General features: G+C 39.0%; 1 protein-coding gene across 3 annotated transcripts in view; it reads right to left on the reverse strand.

Moving 5' to 3' along the window:
* Positions 1-585: 585 nt before the first annotated feature.
* The window catches only part of TBCK (TBC1 domain containing kinase), a 218,959-nt gene continuing 207,148 nt past the window's right edge, over positions 586-12,396 (reverse strand). For all 3 annotated transcript variants that reach the window (XM_047090612.1, XM_047090614.1, XM_047090613.1), the window contains exon 26: positions 586-898. In XM_047090612.1, the coding sequence (XP_046946568.1) occupies positions 788-898 (111 nt within the window). In that variant the 3' untranslated portion in view covers positions 586-787. The remainder of the gene's footprint in view (positions 899-12,396) is intronic.

Consider the following 12,396-nt stretch of genomic DNA (forward strand, 5'->3'; position numbering starts at 1 on the left):
ACCTGAGTTCTTAATGATTATGAAACCGATATACTAGCCCTAGACTCATTATGCAGACTTTTATGGGAGAAATGCAGTTCTAGTTTGTTTAAGTCACTCTTTTTTTTTTTTTAAGTCACTGTTATTTTGGGTTTCTCTGCTATAGGAGCTGAATAATGTTCTATCTAATGTGAATGGCTTCTGACTTCAATGTTTCTGTAAGTAAATTATTATTACTTTCTTCAGTAGGCTAATTCTTTTCCTAAGCAACACACACACACACACACACACACACACACACACGATCTGTCTGGGCCAAAAATGAGTTACCAAATATAGCATTTACTTATAAGGAATATATTGTGAATAGCTTTTTACTTTTCATTATCATGGAAAGATGACTGCAACCCCCATTCAGTCTATGTTTCTAAATAATACCTTTGTTAGGACTGTCTGTTCAGTGCAATGGGAGACAGCTTTTTCAGTGGAATTGAGATTTCTTGATAATGCTAAATCTGCCTTGTCAGCTGAATTCCTCTGGCTTTGTGCTGCACTGCGGTAAAAATACATGATCGGATTTCACTGTTAAGAAAATTCTTTCAGCAATACATGTACAGTCAAGTTTATTGCCTGGATAGCTGAGCATGTGGGTTATGAGATTTAAAAAAATGTTTCATGACAAAACTTTATGGAAATGCAACAATCTGGAAGTCTAGTTCTGTCGAAGAGAGGTAAGGCTGTGAAGAGTTGTGCTGTTGAGGGCTGATACCACTCTGTCCTTTTGACTATCACACTCTTTCTTGGTTCTTCATATTTGAGGAGACGGGACGGTGAGGAGGCCTGTTGGCTTGATCTTATTAATGCCACCATCGAGAATACATATTCTTGGATATTTCATCTTCACAAGGTGAGCTGCAAACTGGAAAAAAAAAAGGCCAAATTTATAGAGGATATACAAAATCTGTACTTCTCTAATTCCAATTGATTTCTCAAGCTGTGAAAGACAAAACTTTTTTTTATTATTATTTTGAGAGAGAGAGAGAGAGAGAGAGAGAGAGAGAGAGGATGAGTAGGGGAGGGGCAGAGAGAAGGGAGAGAGAGAATTCCAAGCAGGCTCTGTGCTGTCAGCACATATCCCTATATGGGGCTACATCTCACAAACTGTGAGTTCATGACCTAAGCCAAATCAAGAGTCGGATGCTTAACCAACTGAGTCAAATAGGCACCCCAAGACAAAACTACTTTCATAATACTATTGCTGCCATTGTTGTATCAATGAATCATTAATTGGGTTTTTAATGTAAATCAAATAACCATTTAACATGTTGACAGCTCTTTATGCTTTGGGATAAATATGTCTCTTTTGTTCTCTTTTAAACTTGTTGGGATAGGCAATAAATATACATGATAAATATCCAAACAATATAAAAGGTATATAGTGAGAAGTAAATTCCTCCTACCTCTCTTCTCAGTTTCTCTTTCCAGAGGTCATTAATATCACTATTTTTCATGTATTCTTCCAGTGATAGTCAAAACATTCTCAAATCTATTTGACATTTGAATAATTTTTGACATTACTGTCAACTTATTAGTTACTGCAATTCCATATATAATGTCCCAGAGAGGGCCCATAACCTTGCTGTAACATGTTTCTGGAGCCACTTCAATGAACAGTTTGAGACCATAAACTTGGAATGAATCCTAAAGACTGATCTAGGACATCTTCTAGATGGCTACCAAAACAGGACATTGAAAAGTTATCAAGACGCAGGGCACCTGGATGACTCAGTCAGCTGAGTGTCTGAATCTTGATTTTAGCTCAGATCATGATCTCACGGATCGAGCCCCCCACTGGGCTCTGCACTAACAGCGCAGAGCCTGCTGGGATTCTATCCCTTTCTCTCTGCTCCCCTATATCTCAAAATAAATAAATAAACATTCAAAAAAAGCTATCAAGACATCCACACACATCTCCTTGACTTGGTCCATGTCTACCTATCCAGAATCATTGGATACCTTTCTCCATTCCCTCAACCTTATGATAAAGCAGTCCTCAACTGCTTGTCAATCCCAATAAAAATGAGATCACTTTAGGATTCAGAGCATTTTGGTTGTGCAAGTTTCCCTTTGTTGGGAATAGTTATCATTTCCCACCAGCTCCAGGATATCTTTTAGTTCTTCCTCAAAAGCCACCTACTTACCCCCCACCAGCCTAATTTCTACTTATGTCCCTACTCAGGCAATTTCTTCTCTACACATTAGGTCTCCCTTACAAATCCCCTCTTCTCAGCCCCCAAAATTTCTTGGGCAAATCTCTGTCTTTTGCTTTCCATGTTTATTTGAGTTGCTCATTTAAGAGCCTGCTTTCTCTACCAAACTGTAAACTCCCCTAGGACAGTGAGACTGTTCTGTTTCCTTTTATCTCTAGCACCTGGCACATGACAGTCAAAATATGCTTGTTAGACTGGACTAAAGTCTGACAAATGACATATAACCTGGCGCAAAAGGATGAAGGAAAGAAGGTTTTCTTGGACTCTGGCCATTCTATTTCCATTTCCTCCCCTTGGTGGTGTCCTATTCCTCCTCCTTGGGTATTTGTGTCCTCACATTCTTTTCAATTACTTTGTCATAACCTAATCTCAGATCTTTGAAGAAAAATGAATAATGCCTATTGACAGTGCTACTGGGAGTATCTGAAGCCTAACAGCTGTTAAAGTCTTGAGCCAGCAGTCTGGAGACCTTACGGTTCAATAGCTGAGTGGTTTGGTCAGGATCAATTCAAGGCCTCAACCCCAGGTATTCCACTTTATTTATTTTTTAAAAAATTTTCTTATCGTTTACTAATTATTGAGAAACAGAGACAGAGCATGAACATGGGGGGTGGGGCAGGCAGAGAGAAGGGGAGACACAGAATCCGAAGCAGGCTCCAGGCTCTGAGCTGTCAGCACAGAGCCTGATGCAGGGCTCGAAGTCACAAACTGGGAGATCATGACCTGAGCTGAAGTCAGACGTTTAACCGACGGAGCCACCCAGGAGCCCTGGGATTCTGCTTTATCGATCTGGGGCTCAAGAGTGTGATTTTGTTGTGGTGGTGGTGGTTGTTGTTTTAAACAAACATCACTAGAGGATTCTAAAGCAGGTAGTTTGAGGACAGTATCTTGAAAAATAGCAACTAAAGCCAAAATGATGGCGGTACCAGTAAGTAGGTGGTATAGATGGTGCTGGACTTGGATCTTTAACAATCGTCAAAACTACTCACAGAAATGGATCTTAATAGTGCTGACCCCACTTATCTTTTCCCTCATTCTCTGCAGTGCCTTAATAGATTCGAATGGCTATTAACATTTCAGGTCCTGTACTCTTTTAGTCACCTGAAGTTATCCTTAATAGTAATTAATGTTGAAGAGAAATAGTGCATCTATATTTCAAAAGGTATCAAGTGAGCTAGACCACTAATGTGAGCTGGTCTTCATGCTGTTCTTGCTTATTTTTCTTTGAACCTAAGTCCTTACGAGCAGAGGCACCGGATTCATCTACTCTGAGTCAAGTGCAGGCAACATGATCGCTGATACTGTATGATTACTGAAACATCTTTGCTTCGTTCTCCCACATGCAGCAATACAATTACCATGTAGGCCGGAATTCTAAGATAAACATACCATTACTGAAAAGACCTTGTGGATAAGCAGTCTTAGCATTCAATACTTTCAAAACACTGTAGAAGTCAGAAAACGAATAAGGAAGGACTGACTATTGCACATTTAAGTAATCTCTGAAACTATGCTGTAGATCTGGAGAGAGTTCCCACTGTTATTGTTTGGAGGGACATAACAACTAGGCTGTTGTTGAGCTGGAAACGGTAAAGGCAAAGCAGGCAGAACTGAGCGCTTTGGAACAATTAGGGCGTCGCTATGTGGGAGGTCTAAGAAGAAAAGTAGAAATGGAATACAAGGAGATGGCAAATGTTTAGGTGCCTTGAAAAGCAAGGCTGTGCTTAAGTGAAAGAAAAAGCGCCAGCGCTGAGTTTTCAGGTTAAGATTGTGAGTTCTGCTCCTGGGCTTGCGGCTGCAATTATCCATGTTAAATATCGGCCCCTAACAGTGAAGGCACGACTGCATCTTTTCCACTCCTACCAGGGCAGCAGTTCCTCGTCTCCATCTATTCATTCATTTCTCAAACACTGTAGTGAGCACCTACCACATACCAGGCACTGCTGCAGTTTTTTGCAGTGTTTATAGATCAGAGAAGGAGGTAGTAACCAACAACAAGTAGTGTGGCGGTTATAGAAGTACAAGGGGAGGGTACGTTAAGGGAGATTTCCCCCCTCCCCAGCCCTCTTTTATTGATGTGACAGCCACAAGTGTGGATCAGATAGTATTCTCTGTGGCTGTAGTCTGACAGGTTAGAGAGGAAAGAAAGGGCTGTGAATGCATAGGGGTGGTTTCCACAGCGTGAAAAAGCCACATCACTCATTGAGAAGATACGCGGTGGAACAGAAGAGAACCAGGCATGTAGCGTTCTGCGTTTCGTCCATCTTTGACTCTTCATCTGGCAGGGCTCTGGCAGCTTTCGGGAGTTAACATACACATTTACTGGACTTTGGTGATGAAGGATCTAGAATAGCTTTGCAGCTGCAGCTGAGGGAGATGCCCGGCCTCAAACAGAAGTCACAAACCTAGACTCGCTGAGCAATATCCTTGGCAGGAGTGGGAGGATATCATAGTGGACCAGTGGTTATGGAGCTTTTAGAATCATCTGAGTGATTTTAGTAAACAGTGATATCCAGACCCCCTCCAGATTAGTAAGAAGCAAAATTTCTGGAGTACAGCTCCAACACTGGGTTTTGTATTGAAGCTTCCCAGGTGATTCTATTGTGTAGCCAGCACTGAGAATCATTTTACTGGATAATAGGGTTCATTTGCTAGTCAGGTTTGTCTGAGACCTCAAACTGTAATTTTTATAGGTATACTCCTGCATGGACAGCAAGTCACTTTGCACTAAAAGAGACTGTCATGTTTGTAGGGCTGGAGTTTGTGAGGCCAAGTCCTATGTGGAGAGAATGGGGTTCTTCAAACTGCACAACCAGCTGAGATGTATATCCCATGTGGAGTTGGCAGGATCTGGTATTTGCTGGGATAGGATTTGGGGACCCAAACACTACAGAGGCAGCTGCATTTCTTGTGGGTAGTACTCCCATGTGGAGAGGGCAGAGCTCTCACATTTTTGTCATTCCTCTGGTTAGCAGGATCTGGTGGTGCTTTTCATTTCTAAGGCTTAGGTAGGTGCACCTCAAAACAGTGCTGTCTGAATGTGGCAGGCTTTTGTTGGGTGACACTCTGTTTTATTTTCTCTCTTTCATCTTAGCTTGGATTAAGAGGCTGGTACACTTACTTGTCCAGTGGAAGTCAAGTTCTATTGTAGGAGGAGAATGAGTGGAGAAAAGGGATATTCTGGTCTGCTACAGAGTAGTATAGCTTAATTAAGGCCAAGAAATTAAGGCTGAGTATGGGTAAGATTTAACAGGAGCACAGAACAGGATCATGTTGTTTCTCACCTGGTGTCCCAGGACACAGGTTTGGGTAGACCCCACAGGCAGCTAAGAAAACTGGAGTTCTGCAAGATTCTGAAAGGAGCACACTGCAGGACAATTAAGTTTCTTTATGTGAAACTTTGGCCTTGTGAGTTTTAAGTTTGTAGTGGGAACTAGATAATTGCCAGGAATTTACGAACACTCTGGGGAAGCTCAAACTGAGGTATTTTTCTCTCTTCCATTTTATTTGTCCATTCCTTTCCTTCAAAATACTGCTAAATTTAGGATATGAAAATATTACTTTTGGTTGGACATAGAACTGAATAAAGGAACTGGCCAATTATCCTGTAATGAACAGCTGTGGTAATTTCATTTTCTTGGTTTTATGGATGTGAGGTTGATGCTGAATTAGTCCTATGTATTCTTTTGACCCCCTGGAATGCTGAAAATATGGTGTCCATTTAACATTTCTGGCACTATGTGGTTGGGGTGGGGCTGATACCTCTTGAAAATTATGCACCTATTTCTAAGTTTGGCTGAAGAACTCAATAAGCATGAGATGAGAGAAGATGAGAAACAGAAGAATATGCGGTGATTTCTACATCTAGAGTACAGAGTGGCCTGGGGTTAAAAATAATCCAAGTGTTGCCCTGTCCTGATTATTTAAGAAATTCTGAGATCATTAATAAAGGTCTGTCTTGATCATTTGAAGGACTTATCTCTGTGATCCCAATTAGAAACATCAGAGTTGTGACAAGGAGTAGTAGGACGGAGGTAGGCATGACTTATCTAATACTCCACTGATCTTTTCCCTTGACAAAGGAGTCAAGTATAATTTTGAAGTGTCATTTTCATTTCAATCCTTGTTATGTTTCTTCCATAACTGAGATAAGTGTTCTGTCTCCTGCTAGTCTTCTGTATTTAGATATTTTATAGTGAACACATTTATTTTCTTAAGAGTACTACATAAGTTTACTTTTTTTTTTTTCTTAAAAAATTTTTTTTAATGTTTATTTTTTAGAGACAGAGTGTGAGCGGGGGAGGGGCAGAGAGAGAGGGAGACACAGAATCTGAAGCAGGCTCCAGGCTCTGCACTGTCAGCACAGAGCCCAACTTGGGGCTTGAACCCACGAACTATGAGATCATGAGCTGAGCTGTAGTCAGACGCTCAATCAACTGAGCCACCCAGGCGCCCACATAAGGGCTTACTTTCTTTTATTTAAAAAAAAAATTTTTTTTTTCAACGTTTATTTATTTTTGGGACAGAGAGAGACAGAGCATGAACGGGGGAGGGGCAGAGAGAGAGGGAGACACAGAATCGGAAACAGGCTCCAGGTTCTGAGCCATCAACCCAGAGCCTGACGCGGGGCTCGAACTCCCGGACCGCGAGATCGTGACCTGGCTGAAGTCGGACGCTTAACCGAGGAAAACAGTGTGGAGGTTCCTTAAACAACGAAAAATAGAACTACCATATGATCCAGCAATCCCACTTCTAAGTATGTATCCAAAGGAAATGAAATCTGGATTTTGGTGTTTGTACCCCCATGTTTATTGTAGAATGATTCCTAATAGTCAAGATATGGAAACAACCTATGTCCATTGATGGATAATGGATAAAGAAAATGTGTGTACACGCACACACACACACACACACACATACACGAATATTATTAAGCCATAAAAATGGAAATCCTGCCATTTGGGATAATATGGGTGAAGCTGGAGGAATTATGCTAAGTGAAATAAACCAGACACATAAAGACAAATACTGCATGATTTCACTTATATGTGGAATCAAAAATGGTCAAACTCATAGAAGCAGAGAGTAGAATGGTGGTTGCTAGGAGTGAGAGTCTTGGGGAAAGGAAATGGGCAGATGTTGGTCAAAGGGTACAAAGTTTCAGTTATGAAAGATGAATAAGTTCTGGAGATATAATGTACAGCATAGTAATCATGGTTAAGACAAGTACAATAATACTGTATGTTTTACTTGAAATTTGCTAAGAAAATAAAGAAAGAAAATGGTAACTATGTGAGGTGATGGTATGTTAATTGGCTTGTGATGATCATTTAATAATGCATACACATATCAAAATGTCAAGGTGTATACCCTTAATATATACAATTTCTATGTGTCAATCATATCTCATTGCTGAAAAAAGATGACTACATAAGGTGTAAAACTGGTTTTCACAGTAATAACATCTAATAACAATTAGGTAGTGGCTACCATATACTCTTATTTGACTCACAGAAGTAAAATCAGCAGCAGGGCAAAACCAAAAAGGTGAAGATAAGGTCAGTAATCATCTTATACCTTACCACAGGCACTTGTGACAAGTAAGGAGCAGAACAGTTAATCACAGGGTATTAATGTGGAATATTATATGGAATAACATACTAGACCTGTAACCATACCAGAATATGGTTAACTATGCAATGAGAAAAACAATGGGAGCATGTACATCAACAATCATTAAATGGTCTAGGATTTATTATGTTGAATTAATTAAACTTTTATCTCTTCATTTCTTTGCAGAGAGCCTATTCTCTCTTGAATCCACTCCAATCAGACTTTTGTCTCCATCACTCCCCTAAAATACTCTTAAGAAGATCAGCAATAATCTCCACTTTGTCACACTGCCAAATCCAATTCTTAAGACTCAATCTGAGTCTGACTTGATCCATCATTATCATCTACACAATTGATTATACCTTCCTCTTTTCAAAACTCTCTTCCATTGGCCTTCAGTATACCAATCTCTCCTCATTTTCTTACCTCATAAGCTGATCTTTCCAGTATCCTTTGGTGGATTTTCCTTGTCTCCCTAACTTCTGTCCCACTGCTATCTTTTGACTTCTATTCTCCATCTCCCTTCATCCCCAAAGTGATTTCATCTAGCCCCATGGCTTTAAGTCCCATCTATACACTGATGACTTTAAATTTATGTCTTTAACCTCTTCCCTGAACTCTAAACTCATGAATCTGTTTCCTCAATCTCTTTACTTAGATGTCTAATAAGCTTCCCAAACTTAACAGTTCAAAGGAAAACACACGATTACTGCTCTATCTTTACTTCTAAACTCCTCCCTGAAAGCTTCTCCATCTCAGGAAATGGCAACTTTACTCTTCCTGGATACATATTTCCTTTTTGTCCTCTACCAAAGTATCATGTAGTCTCTAACTTTCAAAACATACTCAGAATCTGATCACTTATCACCGCCTCTGCTATTGCCACACAAGCCCACGCAATCATTATTTCTTCCATAGATTACCACATATTAGCCTAACTGGGCTCTCCTACTTCCCTCCCTGCCCCAATGGTCTATTCACTACACAATGCGAGTGATCCTTTAGAAAATGTCAGTCAGATCATATAACCTCTCTTTTTCAAAGCACTTCAATGGCCTCTTGGTTTTATTGTTATTTTTTTAAATAAAATCTAAAGTCTTTACCATGATCTACAAGATCCTACATGATCTGAAAATCTGCAAACATTTCCTCCACTCCCCATGTTCAACTCCTTTAATCTCATCTCCTAGGCCAAACTACCATCACCTCCTATTTAGATTAGCAATAACTTCTTGTCTGACTGCTTCTGTCCTCACACCCTACAGTCTTTCATTATGAGGCAACCATAATGATCTATTAAAATAAAAGTCAGATCATATAAAACTCTTTGTTCCCCATGTTCTGGTGACTTTCCATTTCCCACAAAATAAGAGCTTCCCTGATCATCTTATAAAGAAAATAAGCCACCTAGCACTCTTTCCACTCATTCTTATTTTTTATTTCAGCATTTATAACCCATTGATACATATTTACTGACTGTCTCTTCCAAAATATTGTAAGCTCCATGAAAGAAGGGACTTTGTTTTATCTATTACTGTTTCTCCAATGCCCAGAACAGTGCCTAACACATCGATAGCATTTGCTCTAACATCTACTGAAGAACTGATTCATTCATTCAACAAATACATTTTGATCATCTACAGTATGTCAGGAAATATGCCTGGCACTGGTTATACTGCTTTATTGCCAGTGGAAAAGGGGGGAAGGATTTTAGGCAAATAGTAAGAAAACTATCTAATTGGATCTGGTAAGAGTCAAATACTAGTTTCTCTTTTTCTGTACTAGGAGGGTCTTTCTTCAACTCTTGTATAAGTTGAAAGAGGTAAGATCATTTTTAAAAATAGTGCTTTTAAAAGGCATCTATATAAAAGAAACGCAATTTATACAAACAATATTGATGAAGTTTATAAATATGTAAATAATAAACTCCTGTGTAATAATTTTGCTGTAGAAGTCCACAGAGCAGTCAGATGAGGGTTAATTTCATTTCCAGTTTCATTTCCATAGTTTAGGAACTGAAATAGATAAAAGAATTTGAAGAGGATGCAACAGAAGTTTCATTTTCTACTCTTGGGCTCCATGCTTGCTTCTTAGCTCCTGTTCACTCAAGCTTGGCAGTTTTTAGTGGTATGTGGACAACTTGAGACATATGTGAAAAACAAGGTATGTTAATAATTTCATGTGCAACTATAAATTTCTCTTGTCTTTTCTATCTTACTTTCTTATATGTAATTCTAAGAAAATCTCACAGGGATTAAAGGAAGAGAATTCAAATTTTTTAAAGTATACATTGTGAATAGAAATGGCAAGAAAATATTTCCTCAAGGCACATGATATCTCAGCATAATATAAGCCAATGCAACTTCTATTTCATTGTTTGCTTTGTTGAAATCCCAAATACACATTTCTCCTTCACATGTCAAAATGGTGTTTTCCTTTCTTCCTCTTCCATTTTCCTTTGATTTCGTTTTCTTTGTTGCTCTCCTTTACCAGTCACTTGCACCAAAGCAAATTTTAGTTTATAATGGATACAATGGAGTTTTACAATTAATTTCTTGAAGCAAATTTAAGTGTCATACACACACACACACACACACACACACACACACACACATATTGAGAGAGAGAGAGAGAGAGAGAGAGGGAGAGAGAACACAAGTGGGGGAAGGAGCAGAGAGGGAGAGAGAGAATCCCAAGCAGGCTCTGCACCCTCAGAGCACAGCCCGATGCGGGGCTCTCCAACCCACTAACAGTGAGATTATGACCTGAACCTAAGTTGGATGCCTAACTGACTCAGCCACCCAGTCGCCCCTAAGTTATATTTTTTTAATGGTCTTTTTTTGGTCTTTTGACCATATGTTGTTGAGGCCATCACCTGGAATTTGTCTTCCATTCTAGAATAATGCAATTATATAAGCTATTACATTTAATTATAGGAAAGAAAAAGCCTACCTTTTCCTGTATTATAAAATACTAAGTGTTTATTTCATAAGTAGAAGGATTCTGTATATACATATCCCATTTTAACTCCCTGAATTCTAGTCTGAACCTCTAAGTCTTTGACTGGTATTTTTATACTCGTGTCCCATTAGCACTTCAAACTCAGTATGTCCAAAATTCATCACAACCTCTCCAAATCTACTTTCTCTTTCTACTTCTGTTAAAGGTATCGGCTACCTTCCCAAAAATCCAATCTGGAAATTTTAAAGTTACCTTTGACTTTCTAAACAAAATGTTGAAGCTATTTTTGACTTTGGCACAAGGTAAAATTAGGCACATTCATTTAGGCACAAAGCTGTGTTACTTCTGTGATTGTCTTGGATCCGTTCCTTCTTTTCCATTCCTCTGCTCCTACTCCATTTTAGATCCTAATTACTCTTGGATTAGTTCCTAAATGGTTCTTGTGCTTTTAGTTTTCTCCTTTCCATTTGCCTGGCACTTTGCTGCCCACACCTAGCATTATGGGAGACCCTCAGGAAATCCTGAGATCTCTAACACTATTGTGTAGAGAATTTTTCCTTCCTAAAGGCTATTGCCCTTAGGCAAGGTGATTCAAGATCTGTGGATCCTTTCCAAAGAATAGTTTGCTTATCTATAGTTAGGAAGGACAATATATAGTACCCAAAAGTTCTTACTGAAAATTTCATTTTGATAATATTAAGTCTAACATTTCTTTGCATTTTGAGGACAAAAGAAATTTTTATTCTAAATTTAGGCTTCCTTATTCTTTATATAAGTACATGTACTTATTTATACGTAAATTAAAGATTAATGAGCATATTGTCTTTTAGTGTCCTGAATAAAGAGAAAAGTGTCATAGAATGTTACCAGATGCTTTGAATCACATAATAAAAGCAGTGAGGCCATTTCCCCAATGTTCTTTTGAAAGTTGTGGGGCTTTGGCTATCCATCTCAGACAAACTCCTATTTTCTTTTCTCCACAACCAGGAGAATTTTGCTAAATGAAGGTTTAGGAACTGTTTAAGCAGTGGGACCTTGAAAGCTTGAGAGAAAAGACCAGCATTAAGGTAGCTTCTGGGAAGAACCTAGCATTGAAATAGACTAGGAATGTAGAAAGAGTGAAATTCTTTAACTGGTCTCTGGTTTTCGGTGCTTAAGAATTTCTATTTTATTGGGATCAAGGGCAAAGGAGAGGGAAGACACTAAAAGCAATTTGCCAAAGGACTTTCTAAAATACAGCTGATAGTATCACTTTCCTTCTAAAAAAACTTTTAATAGAGCCCCACTGCTAAAATGTACACTCCTTAGCATAGCATTCAAGGCCATCTATTTTCCAGACTCTTCACCTATCTCTCCAGCCTTGTCTGCAGCTAAAAGGCTCTTCAAAGAAGCCCTATGCTTTCCAATCAGCATGTGCTATTTCCTTTGCCTGGAATATTTCCTCCTGACTATGGCTCTCCTCCCAATATATTTCCTTAGTGAATCCTACTCATAATTCAAGGTCTAAGTCTATGATCACCTTCTCCAAGAAGCTTTAGGAACACTTCATTTAACTGGAAGAAACTTTTTCCTT

Source organism: Lynx rufus, unplaced genomic scaffold, assembly GCF_022079265.1.
Source record: "Lynx rufus isolate CCGP_SWC_20201006 ecotype Redwood Valley unplaced genomic scaffold, mLynRuf1.p SCAF_3, whole genome shotgun sequence".
Taxonomy (NCBI): Eukaryota; Metazoa; Chordata; class Mammalia; order Carnivora; family Felidae; genus Lynx; species Lynx rufus.